Raw genomic sequence first — 25,577 nt, forward strand, 5'->3', positions numbered from 1 at the left:
GAAATTAGACTTTATTTAAATTTTTATCTTTTCACTTAAGGTAATAAAGTTGTAATTAGTTTAGTGAACTATTCTAATGGTGAATTTTTTACAGATTCAAGAGGAAGAGTGTCCACCGAGAGATGACTTCAATGACGCAGACCAGCTCAGAGTGGGTAATGATGGGATTTTCATGCTGGCATTTTTCAGTAAGTAAGATTTCATTTCCAGACCCTTCTCTTGCAGGTGTTAGTTGTATGTGTATTTAAAGTAATGTGGATAGTGAGGGAAGACAAGTATTGTCAGTGTGTCTTATATTGTTTAAAATGTAAATTGCTCTTGGTATTGAACTAACTGTGATTATATATTATGATGCAAGTCCTCGAATTTGTTCAACACCTACCAGGTAACTTTATATTGCAGTTATTATACTAGATGCTTACTGTATAGAGATACATATAAGCATATTGAAAGCTAGATATGTTTTTGTGTGTGAAATGCTACATGTCCATTTGGGGCCATAGGAACATGTATAATGAAATGGTGAATTCTGTTTTTGGAGCAGAGAACATCCACTTGAGTGTCTTTAAATGGGAGGTAGTCTGGGCAACTGGGACAATGTGATTTGAGACACAGAAATATGAGTTTGTCCTATTTGTGGAGAATGGTGAATCACTAGAAGACTAGAAACCTGAGTAATGGTTATTTTAACATTTTGCAACATTCTTAATTTAGCATTGGACTTTATAAAGTAGATTATGCTGTAAGAAGACTTTATTATAGTCTTCATTATTTCAGTTCCTAACTCAGGGATTGGCACATAGTACACTCAGTAAATAATAATGTGACACTCAAACTGTTTAAATAGCTAAAATAATTCTTAGAAACCCAATATTCAACTAAGTAAATTTATCAGATTATGATAGGGTTAATTTCTGCCCTCAACTAGTTAAGTGATCAAGCGTTCATACCTTCTCTGATAGCATGCTGACTTAATGTATTTCAACTGTATAGTTAATTTTGATAATAAAACTGAGGAATGTTTTTCTTGAAGTATGACATTCAACTCTAATAATAGTATAGAAAATACATACTTCCCAAGTTGAGTTACTTCTGAGTCTAAAAATTCAGTTACCTTTTCTTCCATTTTGAAATGGTTTCTTGCTTCTTTCATTTCATCTGCTGAAGAATAGAAGTATCAGAAGTATGTGGGTGGATGTGCAGGCAGTTATATTTTCCTCTTCAGATTTACTAAATCTGTATTCAGGTTGGCAATCAGATAATGTATATGCAATATTTATATCTTGTGGTTTTAGTTACAATTTGTAGTTAGATATGTTAAGTACGGGACTTCCCTGGTGGCTCAAACAGTAGAGAATCTGCCTGCAATGCAGGAGACCTGGGTTTGATCCCTGGGGTGGGAAGATCCCCTGGAGGGGAATGGCTACCCCACTCCAGTATTCTTGCCTGGAGAATTTCATGGACAGAGGAACCTGGTGGGGTTGAAAGAGTCGAACACAACTGAGTGATTAATGCACACATGTTTAGTATGATGGAAAGGAAATTCACACTTTGACTACAAAATAATTCTTCTTTGTACTATTAGTCTAGTAAACCTTAATTTTTTTCTTAGTTTAACTGGTAACCCTTTATATAATAACAGGCTTCCCACATATTTTCTTTACAAAAAGAAAACATTGATTCCTTTCATGGTTGTCTTTTAAGAAATCTTAATTGGTAAAGGAAGAATTTAAATTTATTGTAGTTACTTGTAGTATAAATACCTGTTTCTTAGAAATAAAAACATGTTATTTGACACCATCTAATCATTTGACTTGAGCTTAGTTATTCTCTCTCCATTTCTGTATTTCACTTAACCATGCTATCTTCTTCTCAATCTGTAGTCTTTAGATCCGAAAAAATTTTACTGATACACCAGTGTTGTAAATGCACAGTAACCTAGGCGCTTGGTTGACCCTGTTTTTGGTCAGTGGTGGTATATTAATTGATATGAATATAAGTTTACATTTAATGTGTTAATGTAAATTATCTGCCTGTTATTACATTTTTACTAAATTAAGTTTCTACAATTTATATCTTCATGTTTCCTATTAGAATAGGAATCTTTGTAGACAAATATTGCACTGATATTGTAAGAGTAAGATTATATAAATTGTCACTTTCATTTCCTGATACATTTCTTTGGATAAAGGCTATAGGCCAGTGCTTCACATTTATTTGCTTTAGTAAGCATAGATTTATTTGTAGTCACTGCCATCTAGTGGCTGTCTACAAATTGCAACATGCTACATTTTCCACACATTAAACTACCTAGTAGTTAGTTGAGCATGACGTAGTGACTAAACAACAACAAGCTAGTGTTTAGATTCTGTTCTGCTGTCTGTTTCTAAGGTCTGGAAATAGATTTTCTTTAACGTGGTTTATAATTTAAACATTTCAGATTATATAAGTTGTGCAAATAAAACTTAGTGATTTTCAGTAAGAATATTTCAATTTAAACCTTTTGTTGGTTTAATTTTACTTTCTGTTTTCAGCATCCACAATTCAGTCTCTTAATTCATGTAACCTTAAAGTTTACACATAAATTTGGTAAAATAATTGTTTGCTCACGTTCAGAAAATGTAAAGAAAGAAATGTGTATATCCCCTGATGATGCTTTGCTTCTCGTAATCGTTTGAAGTGTCACTGCAAAATGCCTTATATATGCCTTATTTCCTGTGTCTGAGCCTACTTTTAACAGATTTTCTCTCAAAAGGAACAAAATAGAAGTCAGTTATACGTCTGTTAGTTAAAAGCTAGAAATTAAGGTTTGGTTCATTGGATAAGTGACATTCTGTGGAAATTACCTTGAACTCTAGTGCTTAAAAACATAAGCTATTCTGCTTAGAAAACTTTTCTGAGGTTTATCCTTTTGTACCATTTGTGAGTCTTCATATCAGCATGCTATCATAATAATTAATCACTTGCATTATTCCCATTTTAGACTCGAGGGAAACATAGTTAAAGAGATACTAGATTATTTGTAAGTTGGGCTTCCCTGGTGGCTCAAATGGTAGAGTCTGCCTGTAGTGCGGGAGACCCGGATTCAATCACTAGGTCATGAAGATCCCCTGGAGAAGGAAATGGCAACCCACTCCAGTATCCTTGCCTGGAAAATCCAATGGACGGAGGAGCCTGTGGAGGCTACATGGAGCCATGGAGGCTACAGTCCGTGGGGTTGCAAAGAATCGCACACGACTGAGCGACTTCACTTTCACTTTGAAGTAAGTTTGGAAAGAATTAGAAAGATGTTTTGAAATGTGAATTCTGATTTGTAAGAAATTCTTCCAGTTCCAATCTGCATTCCCACCAGCAGTGAATGAGTGTTCCTGTTGTTCCGATCCTCATCAGCATTTGGTACTGAGAGTTTTAAAAATTTTATAAATCTAATAGTTGTGTGGTGGTATCTAGTCGTGGTCTAATTTGCATTTTCCCAATGATTAGTGATATTGAACATCTTTATTCAGTAAGTACTTTCAAGTACCTACCATGAATGAGTCATATAAGGGACAGTTCTTAGAGAGGTTATCTGGGTACCACACATTGAATGCCTTGTTAGGCATCAATGACCTACTCTCCATATAAAACTAGGTTTTTATATAGCTTTTAGATGGGCTCACGTATTGTAATTGCATCCAGAAAGGGGAGATATCTAAGAGTTGTAACTGTGCCTTAAGAAACTCATAATATTTGTGAAGTATTAAATTTTATTGAATTTGTTCTGTTTATAAGAAAAATAATTTTTTGGTCATTTTGTTGCTTGTAGTTTAGTGGAAATGTCTGAAAATTAATACGTTGTTAGCTTCATGTTTTTCTCAACTGTTGATAGTTTAAATAAAGAGAATTGCATGAGGATAAGACAGAAATTTGCCTTTATGCAGTTCAGAATCACGTATAGTGAAATCAATTACTCTTTGGGAATTTACTGGATTTGAAAATTTGGTGCATTTATATATAATGAGGATTTTTCTGTGATAAAATTAATAAGTGCTTAATGTTAGTATTATATTGGTGTTCATTCATTTGTAATATTCACTTGTTTATTTTCAGAGCAAGTATCAAATTGTTTAAAATTTACACATTTTAAACTTTTTATTTTGAAATAATTTCAAATTTAGGAAGAAAAATGCAAAAACAGTACAATTGGCATATAGCTTTCATCCAGCTTTTCCAAGCGTTAACATATGTAACTTTAGTGAGCAACATTGGGAAGTTAAATTAACATCATGAAATAACACTGACTAGTTTGTAGACCTTTTTCAGATTTCCCCAGCTGTCCCACGGATGTCTTTTTCTTGGTCTAGCATCTGTTTGGGGATTACACATTGTTTTAGCCTGTGTTTCCATCATCTGCCTCAATCCAGAACAGTTTCTTAGTGTGTCTTTGTTCCGTAACAACTTTGATTCTTCTGTAGAGTCCCGGTCAGTTATTTTGTAGAATGTCTTTCAATTTGGATTTAGCTAATGTTTCCCTGTGATTAGATTCAGGTGGTACATTCGCCCCCGCCCCCCGCCCCTCCCCCAGAATACCACAGAAATGCTGTGTTTTCAGTGCATCATATCAGAAGGCAATGATGTAGATATCTTATTACTAGGTATCTTATTACTAGTGATGTTAACTCATCAGGTTAAGGTGGTATCCGCCAGCTTTCTCCACTGTGGAGTTACTCTTTTCCCCTTTATTATTAACACATACCTTGTGGCTATTGAAAATTTAAAAGTGTAGCCATACTAGTTAATGGATAACCTATAGTATATAATATTGCTTTCTGATTACCTGACAAATTCTTTGGGTAGGTGGAAGGTATATAAATAAAATGATCAGTGTATACAGGTGTAAAAGACTTGGGTGCTACAGTCCTACCTACAATGCTTCTTACTTACCTTGTGACTTTGTGTGTGGAGCCTAACTGCTCGAAATCTTAATTTGTCCTTCTATGAAAGGGAATTAATTCTGATCTCGTCCTTCTTAAAAGGCTAATGTAGGGATCAAATGAGTTAATATATATGAAATGCCATGAATTATGAGTGCTGTTAAGTGAAGGTGGTGTTCTCCTTCCTCCTTAACTGAGACTTCACCTCTCGGTTCTAATAAGTCATTTGATTGGCAGCCTTCTTTCAGATGCCATTAACCTGTCTAAACCTGCCTTATTTGCTCTTAGAAAAAAAAAGACTGCAAGCGGAGAATTGTAATTGGAGCAACACTAAGCGTACTTTACCAACTTTCCTGTGCTAATTTTCCTATTTCCCTGTTATTTATTCCCCCAAATCTTACTTTTCCACAGACGTATAGCTTATATGAACCTGTTGCTTCTCTGGATTCCATCTTAGGCCTTGCTGTGTTGGGAATAGGTGACCTGCACCTTTTTTTTTTTTTTTAATTGATTATTTTGCTGTGCCAGGTCTTAGTTGCGACACGCATGATCTTCAGTTTTCACTGCTGTCTGTGGGATCTTTTCAACTGTGACATGTGGACTTTTAATTGTGGTATGTGGGATCTAGTTCTCTGACCAGCCATCTGTAAGCCAGGAAGAGAACCCTCACCAGAAATGGAATTTTCTGACTCACTGATCTCAGACTTCTGATTGGGAGTGTGGAGTCTGAGCCACTTGACCAGCAGGAAAGTCCCTTCCCTACACCTTTTAAGCTTCCTTATTTTGTTCCAGCTCTCTAGGGGAACATGCATGAATGAAGGTGGAGCTGAAAGAAAAGTATTCATGTCTTCTCTCTTAGACATGTATTGATATCTGTTCACCTGTCTCTACTACACATTCTTTCTTTTATGGATTTTACATACCTAAGGTTTAGTGTGTGTTTATTAAATTCTTTTTCTTGACAATTCAGACATGTCTTAGCAGTCCTCAACTTTTTGGCACCAGGGACCAGTTTCATGGAAGACAATTTTTCCACAGACGAGGGAGGAGGAGGGATGGTTTTGGGATGATTCACGTGCATTGCATTTATTGTGTACTTTATTTCAACTGTTACATCAGCTCTAGCTCAGATCATCAGGCATTAGATCCCAGAGGCTGGGGACCCGGTGAGGATCCGGAATGGAATGCTCTGCCCTTTCTGTACCTTAAAGACTTACTCAACTTTACTTTCTGTCTTATGGGCCAAAGGGCATAAAAAGTGAATCTACCTATGCTTCAGCAGTCACAGCTTCTCTGTTTAACTACTGCATGTGTATGTGAGTGGAGAAGGCAATGGCACCCCACTCCAGTACTCTTGCCTGGAAAATCCCATGGTCGGAGGAGCCTGGTAGGCTGCAGTCCATGGGGTCGCTAAGAGTCGGACATGACTGAGCGACTTCACTTTCACTTTTCCCTTTCATGCACTGGAGAAGGAAATGGCAACCCACTCCAGTGTTTTTGCCTGGAGAATCCCAGGGACAGGGGAGCCTGGTGGGCTGCCATCTGTGGGGTCGCACAGAGTCGGACGCAACTGAAGCGACTTAGCAGCAGCAGCGTATGTGAGAGCAGTTAAATGATTAAGTTACATGTTTGTCTATTCAGGCTGCTGTAACAAAATATCACAGACTGGGTGGCTTAAACAATGAAAATTTATTTTCTCATGGTTCTGGAAGCTAGAAGTCTGAGATCAGAGAGCCAAAAAATTTGGTTTCTGGTGAAGGTTCTCCTCCTGGCTTGCAGATGGCTGACTTTTTGTGGTGTCCTCACATGGCCTCTTCTCTGTGTGTGTGCACAGAGAACTCTCTGCCATCTTTGCCTCTTCCTGTAGGGACACCAGTCCTGTTGTATTACGGCTTGACCCTGATAACCTCAGGTACTTGTAACTCCCTCCCTAAAGGCCCTATCTCTACATAAGTCACACTGGGGGTTAGGACTTTAATCTACAAATTTTGATGAGGGTGCGGTTTTGTCAATAGCAAATTATATCACATAAGCACAGTTTATAGGAATTCATACCGCTGGTAGAGACCATAAAGAAAACATGACACCTCATTAAGTACTTTTTCGTCCTTTTGAATCTTGTTCCTCTTTGGGGCACAGTGGTATGTCTAGTAGATAGTGGTAGGTCTGATTTTGAAGAAACTGGACAGTGTTTAAATGCTTTTTTTTCCCTCAAAGCTAAACATGTACATGCTCAAGAGTAAAAAACATAACTCTTTTGAAATATTTTGCCGTTTTGGATTTCTCCGTCAGTGCTTCCTGTGTTTTGACACAGGAAGATGCCTGTGACATGAGATACTTGCAAAATGATAGAATGTTCATAGCTCACTGGGATGGGGTGCTCAGGACTGAAGGTATCTGTCCTCTGCCTCAGACCTCTCCTGCTTGCCCTAAGGGTTGAGGAGAGAAATACCTCAGCCTCTCATTAGCACATATGTAGCAACCAGTTGGGAATCTCTGCTGCTGCTTGGTAATGTCAGTTCTTTAAATAGATATAAAACTGGTTTTGTTATCTGCTTTCCCCACAGTTAGCACAAATATTAGCCAGGTAGATAGAGGGCTGCTATATGCACTAGATTATTCTAGAATGATGGAAATGTTCTATCTCTGTTGTCCAGTATGGTAGCTAAAATTAGAGAATAAACAAGCTTTATATAGTGTAGCTTCCCTGGTGGCTCAGATGTAAAGAGTCTTCCTGCAGTGCAGGAGACCGGAGTTCGATCCCTGGGTCAGAAGGATCCCCTGAAGGAGGACATGGCAACCCACTCTAGTATTCTTACCTGGAGAATCCCATGGACAGAGAAGCCTGGCAGACAACAGTCCATGGGGTTGTAGAGTTGGACACCACTGAACGACTTCCACACTTTCACACACTTTATTTATAGTAGTATCTCCTGAAATGTTTTTGGCAGGAAAGATGGGACCTACTCTGTAATGTGAAGAGATCGTTGTGTATGTATAGGGATGGTGGCAGACATTTTTTAGCAACCACCCTGTGCCAGGTGCTGTGCTAAGCTCTTTGCATTCTCACTTAATCCTCTTATCGATCTCATGAAGTACGCTTAAAGATCAGAGAACTGTGGCTCAACAGAAGTCAGCAGTGAGTCCAAGGTTGTATATCCAGTGAGTGAGTTGTGATTCAAACACAAGTCTCTTATTTCAAAATTCATTTTTCTGGCTATTGCATCACCATGTATTATGGCTTCCCATAAATGATCAAAAAGGCTGCATCTAGAAAGTTTTAGGAAGGAAGAAAGGATAGTAGTAGGGGCATTGCTTCAAAGAAATAGCCATTTCATTTGAACTTAAAACATTTCCTCTTTGTCTTTAGAATTTTGAAAAACCAGAATTTCTCTAGGTAATTTACTTTATTCTCCCTGGGGCTTGGTTGGAGATATTTAGGGTGAGAGGATGAGCAGTGAACAAGACTTAAATTCTAGTTGGTCTTTATTTTTATTTTTATTATTGCTATTATTGTGATATTGTTGGTATCTTGAACATAAATATGGCACTCTGATTATATCTCAGGGACCTGGACTATAATCCCAGGTCAGAATGGTTTATGCTACAAATAATAGAAAACCCTCACTCAGCTGTTGTAAATAGTTAGGAGATTGTCTCACAAAAGCGGAAGTCTCTGGATAAGCAGACCTCAGGCACAGACTATGTCAGTGCTGTGGCTCTGCTTTGCTTTCTTCTTCACAAAAACAACGCACACACGCACACGCGCACACACACCCACTGACCCACTCACCCACCATCCACCCCAGCAGACTTGGAATGATGGTTTAGTTCTCAGGCTGATGGCAAGATTGTGGCAGCAGTTTCAGGTATGATTAAATGTGACATCCTGTAGAAGAAGAAGGGCCTTTTCTTCTTCTTCTTCTTCCTTTTTTTAAAGCTTTTATTGTAGAAATTCTCAAACTGGATGAGAGTATATTAAACATCTCTGTAGGATTTCCTTGGTGGTCTAGTGGTTACAACTCAGTCTTCCAGTGCAAGGGGGTGCAGGGTTTGATCCCTGGTTGGAGAACTAAGATCCCACATGCTTTAGGATGTGGCCAAAAATTTAAAATAAGCACACACAACATTGTAAATCAAGTCTATTTCAATTTAAAAAATTAAAGCATCTGCATATCCATCACCCAGCTTCAACAATGATCAGTTTAGAGCTATTGTCATTTAGCCTAAATTCCATCCTCCCTCTCCTTGCTGTGTTTTTAAGAATGTTTTTCAGAAGTCCTATTTACAAAACAAAATCACTGGCAGGGGATTTGGGCCTCCTGTGATTTTCCCACACTACTCAGGACTCACCTTTGGGGGCTAAGTATGGGGTCCAGCCACCCCTTAAATACAGGTTCTAGAGGTGGGTGGGTTCCTGGGAAGGGGAACCACAGGTTTTGTTAGGTAGGAGGAGGCTGTGAACAATATTTGCTCCAGGAACAATAGTATAATTTATTTATTATTAAAATACATAATTTATTCAGCTCATCTTTAATACTGCTTTTTTTAAAAAGCCAATTTGGTCGACTGGTGTCTTAGACTAGACTTCTTGGATAGGATTGCATGGCAGCCACATTGTGACTTAATTTTTAACTGGATTAAAAATACAATTTCACCTTTTGGGTTATAAGCTCTAAATTATTGATTCTTGTTGACCAAACTGATAAGAAACCAAGCTTACCCATTTGTTAATGGATAGTAAACAACTAAATACGTTTGAAAATGGTAAGGAAGACTTAATTAGTACAGAGTTAAAAGGAAGAGAACTGCTATTTCCATTCAGCAGTGAAGTATTATTTATATTCCACGAAGTAGTAGTGGTGTTAGTCGCTCACACATGTCCTACTCTTTGAGACATGATGAACTGTAGCCTGCTAGGCTTCTCTGTCCATGGAATTCCAGGCAAGAATATTGGAGTGCATTGCCATGCCTTTCTCCAAGGGATCTTCCCAACCCAGGGATCAAACTCAGGTCTTCTGAATTAGGTCTCTGTTAATTTGTTTCCAGTGTGTGGTCTTTTAAAAGAATTATTTCTCTTGCTTTCAGTGGCATTTATTTTCAACTGGCTTGGATTTTGTTTATCCTTCTGTATCACCAACACCATCGCTGGAAGGTATGGTGCCATCTGTGGATTTGGCCTTTCATTGATCAAATGGATCCTTATTGTCAGGGTGAGTGTCTTGATAGCCTCTACCACTTTTATTGCTAAAATTAAAGTACGTGAAATTTCCTGTGTGACTTGTAAATGTTCATGTTGTGTATTTTGTGTATATGAGTTCAATTATTTTGAGATTTATTCTTAACTTCTGTCCTTAATTATTATAATGATCTCTGTGGTGTGAACATTTTCTGACTGTATTGTATGAGAACTTGTTAGTATGTGGAAAGAACTTTGAAATCAGATAAATTTGAGTTTGAATCTCTTCATTTTTATATCATTGTTCTGACTTTTAAGTTTTTAAATTGTTTAGAGCATTAGTTGCTTCATGATAGATAATAGGTGCCTTTCAGTATTTTCGTGAGATATGAACAGGACATATTTTGAATACCTTTCCCAGTTACTGCACAAGTATATGTGCTCAGTGATTCACGGCTGCCACTATCGTGATAGAGCATAGGTCTGCCTGGAATTAGTTAAAATGTAAACATTTCCATTGGCTACTGAAATTATCATGAATTTAAATATTTTCTTACTCTTTCTTTCTTTTTGGTGACATTAAGAGGTAAAAAGGTGTTAGTTGCTCAGTTGTGTCTGACTCTTTGAGACCCCATGGACTGTAGCCCACCAGGCTACCTCTGTCCATGGGATTCTCCAGGTAAGAATACTGGAGTGGGTTGTAATGCCCTTCTCCAGGGGATCTTCCCGACCTAGGGATCAAACCCGGGTCTCCTGCATTGCAGGCAGATTCTCTACCAACTGAGCCACTGGGGAGGCTCCAGAAAGTAAAAGTACAGGCCTTTAAGGTAGTTATTAGAACTCATCTTTTTTATCCTTAATGGGCTTCCCTGACTGGAAAAGGTCAGTTTTCATTCCAATCCCAAAGAAAGGCAATGCCAAAGAATGCTCAAACTACCACACAATTGCACTCATCTCACATGCTAGTAAAGTAATGCTCAAAATTCTCCAAGCCAGGCTTCAGCAATACGTGAACCGTGAACTTCCAGATGTTCAAGCTGATTTTAGAAAAGGCAGAGGAACCAGAGATCAAATTGCCAATATCCGCTGGATCATCGAAAAAGCAAGAGAGTTCCAGAAAAACATCTATTTCTGCTTTATTGACTATGCCAAAACCTTTGACTGTGTGGATCACAATAAACTGTGGAAAATTCTGAAAGAGCTGGGAATACCAGACCATCTGACCTGTCTCTTGAGAAACCTGTATGCAGGTCAGGAAGCAACAGTTAGAACTGGGCATGGAACAACAGACTGGTTCCAGATAGGAAAAGGAGTCCGTCAAGGCTGTATATTGTCACCCTGCTTATTTAACTTATATGCAGAGTACATCATGAGAAACGCTGGGCTGGAAGAAACACAAGCTGAAATCAAGATTGCTGGGAGAAATATCAATAACCTCAGATATGCGGATGACACCACCCTTATGGCAGAAAGTGAAGAAGAACTAAAGAGCCTCTTGATGAAGGTGAAAGAGGAGAGTGAAAAAGTTGGCTTAAAGCTCAACATTCAGAAAACTAAGATCATGGCATTTGGTCCCATCACTTCATGGCAAATAGATGGGGAAACAGTGGAAACAGTGTCAGACTTTATTTTGGGGGGCTCCAAAATCACTGCAGATGGTGACTGCAGCCATGAAATTAAAAGACGCTTACTCCTTGGAAGGAAGGTTATGGCCAATCTAGATAGCATATTTAAAAGCAGAGACATTACTTTGCCAACAAAAGTCCATCTAGTCAAGGCTATGGTTTTTCCAGTGGTCATGTATGGATGTGAGAGTTGGACGGTGAAGAAAGCTGAGCGCCGCAGAATCGATGCTTTTGAACTGTGGTGTTGGAGAAGACTCTTGAGAGTCCCTTGGACTGCAAGGAGATCCAACCAGTCCATCCTAAAGGAGATCAGTCCTGGGTGTTCACTGGAAGGACTGATGTTGAAGCTGAAACTCCAATACTTTGGCCACCTCATGCGAAGAGTTGACTCATTGGAAAAGACCCTAATGCTGGGTAGGATTGGGGGCAGGAGGAGAAGGGGACGACAGAGGATGAGATGGTTGGATGGCATCACCGACTCGATGGACATAGGTTTGGGTAGACTTCAGGAGTTGGTGATGGACAGAGAGGCCTGGCGTGCTGCGATTCATGGGGTCGCAAAGAGTCGGACATGACTGAGCGACTGAACTGAACTGAACTGATAGCTCAGTTGGTAAAGAATCCACCTGCAATGCAGGAGACCCTGGTTGGATTTCTGGGTCAGGAAGATCCGCTGGAGAAGGGATAGGCTACCCACTCCAGTATTCTTGGGCTTCCCTTGTGGCTCAGCAGGTAAGGAATCTGCCTGCAATGTGGGACACCTGGGTTTGACCCCTATGTTCCTTCTAAGCCTTTCTTCTCATTTTCCAGTTGTTCCTGGAAATCACCATCTGTCTCCCTCATGTCATTTACAAAATGTTGTTTAGGGAGGTAACAATAAGTTCTTTTCTTTCTCCCATCTCAGCAAAAAATAAATTTTTGTAACCATTGCACAGGCAGTACTATTGTTAGCATAATCTTCCCCCAGCTCTTTTCCTTTGCCTCTTGAAGGCCCCTTTGGCTCCTTTTCACAAGGATTTTCCCCTGGTTTCTTCAGCTAGGAAAGTGGCTTTGTTAACTAAACTCTTATTAAAAGTAACCCACACATTTAAATGCTATATACAATTAATAAAATATGTACTTTCCACAAATCATGTATATTTAAACAATGACTTCTAATTGAATGAGCCAAGTCCTCCTGAAATTTTCAGTAGAACCACATACTAATATGTCAGCTTCAGTGCTTCAGACACTTCATTTACGCACCTACATTATCAAATATCTTAAGAAAATCACCCATTACAAAAATATTAAAACTGAATTTTATGTGTTTCTTCATTATTTTTAAACTTATTTTATTACTTCCCAGGGTTTCAGTAATCTTGTCAGACCATGTCTCTGTTCAGACCAGATTATAGGCTGTGGTTATTAAACAGTCCCAGATTCTTGGTGGGACCTGCAGACTGGCTTCTTTTAAGGTGATTAAAACCTGGCCATTGTAAGAACTGCCCCCTGGCAGTTCTTTGTTTTAATTTCATTTGAAAAATGTAAAGTAAGTTCTCACCACAAGCATAAATCTGTTAGGTGTTATGAGGCATGCAGAGATAGAGACAGTCCCTGCCCCTGCAGAAGTTACTAGTAGGAAAAACTCAAAGAGTTGGAACTAGATAATCTAGTCCAACCCTGGTTATGTTAGTAATAGAATTAGTGACTATTACTCAAATGGGATTTCTTGTCTGAGTCACAGAAACATGGAAAATAATTTGACTTTCTCAGTTTTCCTAAGGTTATTGAATTGCTAGTATCATTCTAGAATCATAAGAAAGAAATCAATGCATTATATGCAATGTTTGACTCTAGTATGCTGCTGCTGCTGCTGCTAAGTCGCTTCAGTCGTGTCCGACTCTGTGCGACCCCATAGACGGCAGCCAACCAGGCTCCCCTGTCCCTGGGATTCTCCAGACAAGAACACTGGAGTGGGTTGCCATTTCCTTCTCCAATGCATGAAAGTGAAAAGGGAAAGTGAAGTCGCTCAGTTGTGTCCGACTCTTAGCAACCCCAAGGACTGCAGCCTACCAGGCTCCTCCGTCCATGGGATTTTCCAGGCAAGAGTACTGGAGTGGGGTGCCATTGCCTTCTTCAGACCCTAGTATGCTGCTGCTGCTGCTAAGTCACTTCACTCGTGTCTGACTCTGTGTGACCCCATAGACGGCAGCCCACCAGGCTCCCCTGTCCCTGGGATTCAGCAGGCAAGAACACTGGAGTGGGTTGCCATTGCCTTCTCCAGACTCGAGTATATTAAGGCCTAATTCTCTCATAGAACCCCAGGTTCAGTTCAGTTCAGTCACTCAGTCATGTCCGACTTTGCGACCCCATGAACTGCAGCACACCAGGCCTCCCTGTCCAACACCAACTCCCGGAGGCTACCCAAACTCATGTCCATTGAGTTGGTGATGCCATCCAACCATCTTTGCATGAAATGTTTCCTTGGTATCTCTAATTTTCTTGAAGAGATCTCTGTTCTTTTCCATTCTATTGCTTTCCTCTATTTCTTTGCATTGATTGTTGAGAAAGACTTTCTTATCTCTCCTTGCTATTCTTTGGAACTCTGCATTCAAATGGGTATATCTTTCCTTTTCCCCTTTGCTTTTCGCTTCTCTTCTTTTCACAGCTATTTGTAAGGCCTCCTCAGACAGCCATTTTGGTTTTTTGCATTTCCCAGGTTGTGAAGGAGTTAGATTGTCTCCTCATCAACTCCAGTCAGTGTGATAAGATGGGACCTTAAATTCAAAGACTGGAGTTTCTCAAAGTTTTGTAAGGAATTGAATAGCATGAAGTTTAATCCCTGAGACTGTTTAGCTTCCCTTTAAAATACCTTTACTGAGTTAAGGTTAATGTTATACCTGTAGTGTATATTGAGAATTGATAAAAGAAAAGGATTTTAAAGAATCTTCTGTTTTAAAATAATAGTTGCCATTCAGTGAAGACTTACTATGTTCCAGGTATAATTCATTATAAACACCGAATAATCCTGTGTCATCAGTGATGCTGGAGACAAGCTAGCTGTTTTATTGATGATGAAACAGAATAAAAAGTCTAATAGCTTGCTGAGTGTGTCCCACAGTTTGTGGATTAGAATCTAGCTTGACTTCCGTTTGGTGCCTGTTTTCCTAATTTTGTACTGCCTCTGTAACTTTGACTGTACTTTGACTTTTGTTACAATGCTCCAAGCAATAAATTCCTCTTGGAGTTCAGTGCTGAGGGAAAGGTTTTTTTCCTAAAAGCCTGACATTTCCTTTTATTAGATAATAAGTAATTTATAAATCACATTGCTGGTTTTCTTTTTGTTCTGAATTGCTGTGAGCCTCACGTTTAGTGGAAATATGTTTAGCCCAAGATTCTCTCCAAGGCTTTTAATGTTTTTATTATTTGTTTAAAATTGCATATACATTTTATTAAAAGCTGACAATTCCTTTTAAAAGTAGAGAGGAAGTAAACAGTAAAATACTGGTGTCATATTAACAAAATCATAATTATTTCAAAAATTTAAATCAGATAAATTCTTACTGTTGGTTAATTTATTTTCCAGAATTTGATTTCTTGCAGCCTGTGGTTGACTACTGAATATGAGTTTTAAAAAACCCAAAACACACGACTGAGCCCTATGATTTTTTACTGATGAGCCCCAAAGCTTATTAGTGTATTCTTTTTATGTAGTGAGTTTTTCCCTTTGACTTCAAAATGAAGATGATTATATTCTTATATTATTTACTTGAGAACAGATAAAGAACAGCTGCAGGTCGGTACTTTTGGTGAAGAATTACTTTATTCTTTTCTGGTTGCCTCTTGTTGGGGATATTATATATTAAATATATTTTAAGGTATCTTTAAAAATTAGAAAGGTAAAAATGTATGGTTTTGGTTCTTTATTCCTTTTTTTCTTATAATCTCTAAAACCTATATGAAAGCCTTTTGTTTCTTATTAATCATTTGATTAAAAAGTAATGCAGCTGTCCTACTTTACAAGCTATATTTTCACAGTTTTCCAATTCTTCTTTCATTGTACATATTTTAAAGGTGTAGGAATACATGGGCTTTGTATCTATAATGGTACTTTGAAATCTCTATTCTTTGAAATTTCTCAGACTCAAAGCTGAGAACTTAGATCATGGTTCATGTATTATAAGTACCTCCTGGGAAAATACTTTAAAAGCTTTAAGAAACATTTAGATACCCTTTAGTGGATGTGCTTTCCCACACAGTAACATTATTTACAGTTTGTAAGCATTTTTATTGTTACCAAACCTGTAAGTTTTTTTTTTAAATCTTTTGTGGAAATTACCAATGAAAAGTTGGAAATAATTACTTACAAATTTGGAAATAGATGCATCTGAGGACAAACGTGCTTTTAACAAACCCATTTTTAGTTAAACTCAGGTTGGAGACTGGTAGAAATAGAGTAGATAAAACAAACAGGGAAATGAGACAGATTTAAAAAGAAAACTTTTAAAAAATAGTAAATCATCATGTCCACAGTCAAATCAAGGAAAAGATACCTGTCTTCAGTGTCATCAAACCCTGCCTTCCATCTGTCTGTTCACATTCTCATTTCACAGAGAATTTATAAACTGTCTACCACAGCCACTAACAGGAACTGTTGAAATGCCACTTCAAGGTTCATTTAGCTGTTCTCAGCTCACTGTTGGGAAATGAATGCTAGAGCATCTAGTTTGAAAATAAAAAAGACTCTAATGAGTTGGGGGTCTTTATGTGCCTAGTATTCTTGGCAGTGATTAACAGTAGGGGGTGTGCAGAAGGTCAAAAGCTCTTCTTTTTAGAGGTCAGCAGAACATCCCCATCTGATAAGATTAAACTAATGTGGCTTTTGGTGTTAATATCTAAAGCAGCGGGTTGCTGTAGTGTGTTTGGGATGGTAGTTGTGGCTCTGAGAGATTATGAGAAAAGAACTGACATGTGAACTCTTTAATGAGAAAAATGTTGGATTCAGATACATAGCACTTATCTTTCTTCCTTACAAGCAGTTTGAAACTGATTTTTATTTCTTAAATATTTTGTATAAGTTAGCTTGCTGATAAAAAACTTCTAAAAGTTTTTTTTTCTCAAATAATTTTATGTGTAATTTTTTCTTTTTTTCTTTTTGTGCTGTTTTATGTGCTGACGATTGTTTGAATTAAATCATTCTGAAACTGAGGTTAATCTATGATTTTCAAATTTAGGTCCATAAATACATAATATACATAAATATATTTATGTTCATTCCATAGTTTTCTGATTATTTTACTGGATATTTCAATGGACAATACTGGCTTTGGTGGATATTTCTTGTACTTGGTAAGTTTATTAATGCATTTCAGTATGACTAATTTGCATTTAGTTTAACTTTGGTATTTCGCAAAATTGTAAGATGTGAATATACTGTGCTATTTACGTGAAAGAAAAATTTTCTATTGAAAAATTCCCATATCTAAACACATGTCATCTTGGCTGTCCAGATAGTTCTACATAACACTCTGGTTTCTGATTTAAAATTCAGAGCCTGTCAATTTAAAGAATCAGTGGTTGAATGATAACTGAATACTGCAAAACTTGAAAATCATAAGAAGATTAAAAACTAACTGCCTTCAGCATTTATTTTGGAAAATAGACATGCGTGATTTTCTTTTAATGATCGTAGGAAATGTTGAGAGGAGGCTAGTTCGATATTCTACCTATTCTTTTATTTTTGGATCACTGAAACCTTCTTTACACTTTTGAAGTGCACTCTGCATTAATCATTAATCAGTCAGGCGTAAGGGAAGGCTTCATGCTTAATGATCACAGTGCTTCTGTTGAGTTTTCTTCTTACTAGGCGTATCGTTTATTAATACTGATGAATTTTATGGATTTCCAATCTGTGTTTCCTTGTGTTTTCCTCTTTAGATGTATGATAATTAAGTTAATCTTAAAATCACATTATACTTGTAATCCACATTTCAAATTTATTTACCGACATGAAAAATACATGTTGTTTCTCTTTAGGTTTAAGAGCCCACATTTCTATAGTAAATTAATTGTACCGGAAAACAGCACTTCAGTAGGTGGCAGTGTTCTCCTGGCTTTTTTATTTAGTCCTGGTGTTGCATCTGTAGGATCTTTTGGGAAACAAAATCTTAGTGATCAGCGAAGGTCACTAAAGAGCCTAGATTCTTTCTGTGATAATTATAGTGAAATTATTCCAATTATTTGTATATCTCTTGTGATTTTGTTGGGGAGTCAGATTGGACAAAGTTTAACCAGTTTTTTTTGTCTTGTTAATTGTTTTTTGACTGATTCTGTGCTTGTTACTGAGTTTCTTACTCAAAAGCGAAAAAATTTATGATGTCTTTTAGGTCTTTAAGCACGTTGAGTGAGATACTGGCTTGTAAATATTATTAGGGGATTGAAGAGTCTTGTGAAGACAACCTTGGAACACAGTAGAATGCAGCCACAGCCCTAATTCCTCATCAGAGCCATAATCTAGCATTGAGGGGAATGTGAAAGCTTAATCCATGATGGGAATGTTGCTGTCACATACCCAGAAGAATGTTACGCACACCCCAGAACACTGAAAAGCCGTAGCTGCTGCTTGATTGGTTTCTAGGTGGGAATTGGCTAATTTTGGAAAATGCCTGAGCAGAGCAAAATAGGTCTTAACGATAGCAGCTTCATAGACTAAAGAAGGGATTTCACAGATAATTTTGGTTTACATTTTTCAGTAATACTTTTATGTTTGGATCACAATGTCATTATCTTTGAACAGCATCTGGAAGGCCATAAGGGCGGAATTCAGAGTGGGAGTCACACAAGGAAAAGAGGATATGGGAAGCAGATGGGATCAGATTTAGGTGAAATTTATACCGCTTGTTTTAAGTCATTATTTGTGTCTCTCTTCTTTCTTCTGTCTCTAATTTATTATAACCATGCTTCTTATTTTAGGGCTTCAATTATTGTCTTAGAATTGGGTTACAAATTTCATTTGAGACTTTGAATTTAAATTGACAGGCTCGTCCTCCTGGTGAGGAAAGTTCCCTGCATACATATCATCTGCTTCTTGCCCCAACTCCACCTCACCCCCTTATTACCTGGTTAAAAATTTACTAGAGTTAATAAATATTTCCCTTAGAATTGTATGCTTAAGTATATCAAAGACTTCACTAATAATGGTAATGCTTTTGACACTTAGCTAATATTTTTCATCTGGAACTTTGAAACATTTCACAGGCTTTGTTCTATTGATTACTAAAGATACTTGTGATGTAAATGGTTATTATTTAAAAATACTGTTTTACAGAGGAGAACACTGAAATAGAAGATGTATCTCAAATCATTCAAGAACTCACTAGAGTGGCTACTTCCAAAGTCTCCTGTCTTGATTTTTCTCAAATTTTTTATTATAAATTAATCTACTGTTATTACTTGGAAATAACTAATAATTGAATTATTTACATAATGCACATATCTCTAAATACAGATTTTGCAGATGACAGGCACCCGATCTGGCTAGACAGGCTTATTACTGGTTTTATCCTATAAATGTTAGCAATTACATATGCTGCATATGTTCTCTCTTGAATACTTTATATCAGTAAATATGTCTTAGTTTGCTTAGCCATTATAGTAATTTAAAAGTTTCATGTAAAATGGGGTTTCTATGAGTCGAATCATTTTAAACACATTAGGTAGCTTTCCTTGATAAAAAAATACTTTAATAAAGTGTGTATTTTTGTGTAAGCTAGAACTTTCATGGCTAGAGTTGCTTTACTTTAGATACATCTAGGCCTAACAAATTGAAAGAATTTGGAGGTGGCAGTAAAATTTTATTGTATTTCCTTACAATAGAGCTATCATTATAGTGTAAAATGTGGAATGAATGGAATCCTACACATTAAATTCCTTTGACCAAGAGGACCTTGTTTGTAATTGTCTATTTCAAATTTATCATGTCCCCTTTCTTTGTAAGAGCGTAATATATCCATATATTTCAACCTCCTCAGGCCTGCTTCTTTTCTTCAGAGGATTTGTTAATTATCTAAAAGTCAGAAACATGTCTGAAAGTATGGCAGCTGCTCATAGAACAAGATATTTCTTCTTATTATAGAGGTAAGAAATATTAATATATTAACTGTTAATTCCCTTTGTATTCAAATTCACCCCATGCATTTGTTGTTTAGTCACTAAGTTGTGTCTGACTCTTGAGATCCCATGGACTATAGATCGCCAGGCTCCTCTGTCCATGGGATTTTCCAGATAAGAATACTGGAGTGAGTTGTTATTTTGTCCTCCAGGGGATCTTCCCAACCCAGGGATCAAACCCTTGTCCTCCTGCATTGGCAGGCGGATTACTTTACCACTGAGCCACCAAGGAAGCCCCTCACCCCATGCATTTTAAACCCTTAATGTGTACTCATGTTGTTTACTCAAATTTAGCATTTTTAATAGATTTTTAATACTGTTAACAGTATTGAAGTTTAAAAAATTGCAAACTTTTAAGATAACTTCCATTTTAAAAATTGAATTTCATTACATTTTAGTTTTTAAAAATACATTATTAGTAAACTGAAACTTTAAATCAGACCTTTAAATTTCTGTTTAGAGCTTGGATACAGGATGTATATGAAGTAACCACCAGCACAGCATCTAAAGGCTTGAAAAATAGAATATGACAGAGCACTTACACAGAACGAATAGGTATTTTGCATCAAACAGTGTAAATTTCACACAGATATCTGCAGGCTAAAACAGACAAATAAAAAACCAAATCTGTGACTGAAAAGCAATTTGCCATGCACTGATCTTTTTTTTTGTTTAACTTTATGATTTATTGAGGTTTAACTGATTAACAATGTTGTGATAATTTTCAGGTGAACAACTAAGGCACTCAGCCATACATACACATGTATCCATTATCCCGCAAACTCCCCTCCCATCCAGGCTACTACATAGCATTGAGCAGAGTTCCCTGTGTTATACAGTAGATCCTTGTTGATCATCCATTTTAAATATAGCAGAGGGTACTTGTCCACGCCAAACTCCTCAACTGTCCTTTCCCCCTGGCAACCATGTAAGAGATGTCGTATGCTGTTTCTCCTTCTCTGACTTACTCCACTCAGTATGACAATCTCTAGGTCCATCCATGTTGCTGCAAATGGCATTATTTCATTCTTTTTAATGGCTGAGTAATACTCCATTGTGTATACGTACCACATCTTCTCGATCCATTCCTCTTTCAGTGGACATTTAGATTGCTTCCATGTTTTGGCTATTGTAAGCAGTGCCATGCACTGATCTTAACAAACTGGATCAAGGAGTAAAGGTTGTGTGAAGAAAATAGAAGCTCTGTTACTGTTTTCTTAACATGTACCAGTTTATATCAACAATGAAGGCTACAACTTGAATAAATGGAAAAATAAAGAAACGAGCAGAGATTGTCTTACTAGTTATCAAGTAAGTTTCTGGAGGCTGTGTGTATAGTACAGGCATTTATTTATTATGCGGCTAGTAGATCTTCAGTGAAGAGACCTCATGCCTTGCTGTAGTACTTTAAAAGCAAGTACTATACACTTCATTGTTTTGAACTTTTGAGGTGTTTGAACTGCATAAGCCAAAGGTCTACTAAAACACTTAACTTCCTGATGTATCTCCAAGTACAAGATGTTTTAAGGTTGCTATGACTAAGTATACATAAATTGTATGGTTTGTGATTTGGTTGCTTAAATTTTATGCTTATATGACTGTTACATAAGCTAACATAATTTACTTAATTCTGCTGAAGATGATTGCAGTTGCATTTCTGGATTGTATTTAAATATTATTTTAAATGCTCCATTAAGGTTTCTTCCTTCCCCTTGAAGATGTCATATTTTCTCTTTAACTGTGTCTTTATACACAGTGACCTTAAGAGTTTGTAATTTTACTAATTTAAATGATATTCTGTGAATATTCAGTGTGATTATCTTGTTTCAGGAGTTTATAATGTAAATATTTTTAGATGCTCTTCTTTAGAAGGTTACTTTAGAATATATTTTGATCTGTGCTACTTTATGTCATTCTTACCAAAAGGCTATTATATACTTGATGTCATACTGTAAAATGGGTTTTCATTGTACTGTCATTTGGATAATTGCAACTTAATACATTTGAAGACTAATTCTTTCTCTGTCCCTAGACTGCATCGACCACACATTCCTTTCTTATATCAATGTGAAATTTCCAGATCATCTGTAAACCTGCAACTTTAATAGGATAAGAAGACTACTAAACACAGAAGACAAATTAGTGAAGAAAAGATAGAGCTTCAAAATTGAATGGCAGAGTGGTTTATGCTTAAAAGCCATTTCTGTTCATTCTTTTAAATATTTATGTTTCATTGGTTTTGCACAGTTGCATATGTGCCCATTTAAAAGATTTGCATATACTTGAAAGAAACCATACAGTTGTAGCAGTCAAGTCCAGTAACATTTGATTAATCAGTGTTTGATATAATTGAAAGAGTTGAGTGATAAACAGTCTTCCAGCATGTAAATGCCATTGACTTCTGACCTGACATTTAGTATAATAAAAATGAAATTATTAACCATGTCAAATGCTTCAGTTTCTGGCTCTCAGATTTATCTAGTAACTCTACACAGGAAACATTCTTTGTTATATATAAAGTTTTTTTGAAACCTGCAGTGCTGATTATTAGAAAGGATTTGTCAGACTTTTGAACATGATAGTTATATCATTATTTAGCAAAACTTTCTGTAAATAACCATGCAAGCCATGCATAAATTACTTTCTGCATTGTTTTCTTAGAAATGGTATCTAGGTATCTTTTCCTTAATTTTAATTTAAGTGGACTTAATATATTTAGAAAATTTGTATGTTAAAGATAGTTTTAGGACAAATTTTAGAAAACTTGGATATGCCACATTTCCTTTATAAGAAAATCTTTTTTTCTTTTTTTTAAAGGGACATGCCAGCTTTGGGGATTCTCAAATGAGAAGCTTGGTTTTTAGCATTGTCCATCTTATAGATTCTTAGAGGAAGAGATTGTATTAGACGTTATATTTATTTCATTTAAGACATTTTTGAAAATTAATTTTCTGAATAAGATATTCTCGTTTGCATTTTGTCTTTTAAAAAACCAATAAAAATATCTTTCAGTATCATTGTAATATTTTTTTTCCTTTAGATGTTTAGCTTAGCAAATAAAAACTTGTGTTTTTAATATCTTCTTGCTTTCTGATTGTAAGGTTAACTTGTAAAAATCATTTCCTGAATCGAGATACATGAAATATTTGTTTTCAAGTTATGGAAATGTGCTGTGGAATATAGGGGTGTGAGTGTGTTGCAAGAGTGTATGTGAATATGTATTATTACAACTGGAATCTATTTTGCATTCATAAGCTACTACTTTTTGCAAATCATTTTATGGTTCATCTGTCTTCTTTTCAGTTATATCTTTGCTTTTGAATGCCAACATTAAAAATTACCTTTTAAACTTAAAAATCAGTTAATACAAGTATACAGAACATTTAAAATTGCTTGTTTATTATTAGACACCAACTACTAAAAGATACATTTAAAACTATTCAGGGTCATTTTACACTTCTGAAAAAATAAAATTTATTATGCTTTATAACTTTTTTGTATTTCTCTGTGTTTTCTCATTTACTTCATTGTCTTTGGTAAATTAAACATGCCATTTTGTTTTTTCTGATTGAGCCTCCTATTTTTTGGATGGAAACACATCATTTATTCTCCTCCCCTGCATAACATTTTTATTATTCATTAAAGTATCTTGAACCCTTGATTATTGATTAAGGTACCCTTTAACAGCTTGGGATAAAGAAAGCAAAATATTTGATTTAGTTGCCTGAATTGGAAATTAATTAACATTATAATTTATTTATAAGAAATGTGAGCTGAGGTTAGAACTTTTTATTTCGTATTAATTTCCTATAAACCTGTACTTTGTAATAGTTTTTAAATGACATTAAGCTATGATACAGAGTAAGTTAAAATTACTAGATCAACTATCATCAATTAAAAATTTTATTTTTGTTTTTGTGATCTTAATACTTGGTTTATGCATGTAGATGTTGACCCGACGTCAGAACTTCACTTTTTGATTTTTTCCCCCAGCAATCTGTAAGATTCAAGTGTGTTGTTACTTAATCCTCTTTAATTGGTAGAGTTCATTGATAGTCTTAAATCTCATCATCCAATCAGGAGACTCAGAATATTCTTTTAGAAAACAGCATTCTCTCCTGCATTTATCATATCCTACACACTTCCCTTCATTTCCTGTGAGCTTGGACAGCATAGCTGCTGCTCTGTTTTGGAGACACTTAACCGCCTTTGCACTCTGCCTTAAATAAATTGAAAATCAAAAATCCTTGTTAGGGTACCTATGAACAGTTTTTGAATGAAAGTGAACTGGAGCTTGGAAGCTAATAGAAAAAAATGTATTACATTATTTCTATTATATTTGAATAAGCTCATTATGACCAGAAAAATCCATCTTTATGTTTCCATGAAAAAAAAAAAGCCTGAATTTAAAGTAAAAATACGTTTTCTATACCATGTGTCCAGGATACATTTTGGGAATTTAAAATGCAAATTCTATTATACTTGGTTAAAATGAAAACTCTTTTTAATAGAAAAAGAATATTAATGCTAGCCTTTTATTTTGAGTCTATAAGCTGTATCCCATGCCTTTGAAGATCATAAATGTTAACTTGTTAAGACAATAATCACTCATATTTCAAGCAAAACCTCTAATGATAGGAAAAGTGGAGTTCCAAAGGTCTAGTTGGAGAAGAATTCAGAGTTTTTTAATTTACCACAATTTTTTTTCCAACTGGTCTATCCACATAAAGCACAAAGGTAATGATAGTGCATCCGGTAACTGTATTTAACTAGAGTGACATATATCCTGAATTTGCTCATAACAGACCTGGTTATTACTATTTCCTGAGCTTAAATCGTGCCTCCTCTCTCACAAGTGTCCTAATTTGGAGGAGAATTTGTATGATCACCCTGTATATAACTCTCCACTGTATTGAAAAGTGACTGCCTAAACCTACTGCCTTGAGAGAGGGAACTGCAGTGTTAGGGCAGGAGTCAGTTACTGTTGTTACAGCCTTGCCTAGACACCCATTAGGCCTGTAAAAGATACAGTACTTATGTTTTTTTTCCTTTTTTTGTTTTTTTTTAAATAGAAGTTGTATTGAAATGATTCCACTTATGGTAAATAGTAAATAGTGAGCTTTTATATGTTTAAACTGCTGTTAAATTGTTTTTTTGTTAATTCTTCAAATAGTCACGAAATATGTGTATTATTTTTAAAAACTTCATTCTTGATAAAGTTCAACTGTTAGATGATAATGTGTCATTTATTATTGAATGTCCTTGCCCATATATAGAACATGTTAATATGTGTTTTACTTGTTAATAAAGTTCAGTAAATGTGGAACTGTGAACCTGTCATGCATCCTTTTGAAAATCAGTTTGATTGACAATATATTAGCACCACCTTGGCCTCACAAAATGTTCATATGCTTGAACTTACATTATGTGGACAACAACTGGCATGGAATTAGGTTGGCGAGTGAGTAATTTGTATGTTGGGAGATAGGTTGCAGTTTAATTTTAATAAATGCAAATAACTTATGTTTATTTCTACTTTGCAAAGGATTAGTGGTCACCATAGATCAGACCTGCTTATGAGTGTATTCTTATTAGGGAAAGAAAAGGAAAGTGAAGTTGCGTCCGACTCTTCGCGACCCTGTGAACTGCAGCCTACCAGGCTCCTCTGTCCATGTGATTTTCCAGGCAAGAGTACTGGAGTGGGTTGCC

The 25,577-nt window shown here is 36.3% G+C and overlaps 1 protein-coding gene across 9 annotated transcripts in view; it reads left to right on the plus strand.

Moving 5' to 3' along the window:
• NDFIP2 (Nedd4 family interacting protein 2) overlaps positions 1-25,201 on the plus strand; it is a 71,143-nt gene extending 45,942 nt beyond the window's left edge. For 2 of the 9 annotated variants that reach the window (XR_014071216.1, XR_014071218.1), the window contains exons 4-9: positions 95-188; positions 10,002-10,126; positions 15,286-15,495; positions 16,982-17,048; positions 19,730-19,835; positions 21,901-22,882. Coding sequence is in view for 6 of the 9 variants with exons in the window: in XM_081549850.1 (XP_081405976.1) it covers positions 95-188; positions 10,002-10,126; positions 16,982-17,048; positions 19,730-19,833 (390 nt within the window). In the remaining 3 variants the exon portion in view is untranslated. Of the gene's footprint in view, positions 1-94; positions 189-10,001; positions 10,127-15,285; positions 15,496-16,981; positions 17,049-19,729; positions 19,836-20,328 lie in introns of all 9 variants that reach the window. The other 7 variants (XM_081549850.1, XM_081549853.1, XM_081549852.1 and 4 more) reach the window with 4 other exon arrangements.
• Positions 25,202-25,577: the final 376 nt, after the last annotated feature.

Source organism: Giraffa tippelskirchi, chromosome 12 (assembly GCF_054371585.1).
Source record: "Giraffa tippelskirchi isolate mGirTip1 chromosome 12, T2T-mGirTip1v1.2.pri, whole genome shotgun sequence".
NCBI classification, from domain to species: domain Eukaryota; kingdom Metazoa; phylum Chordata; class Mammalia; order Artiodactyla; family Giraffidae; genus Giraffa; species Giraffa tippelskirchi.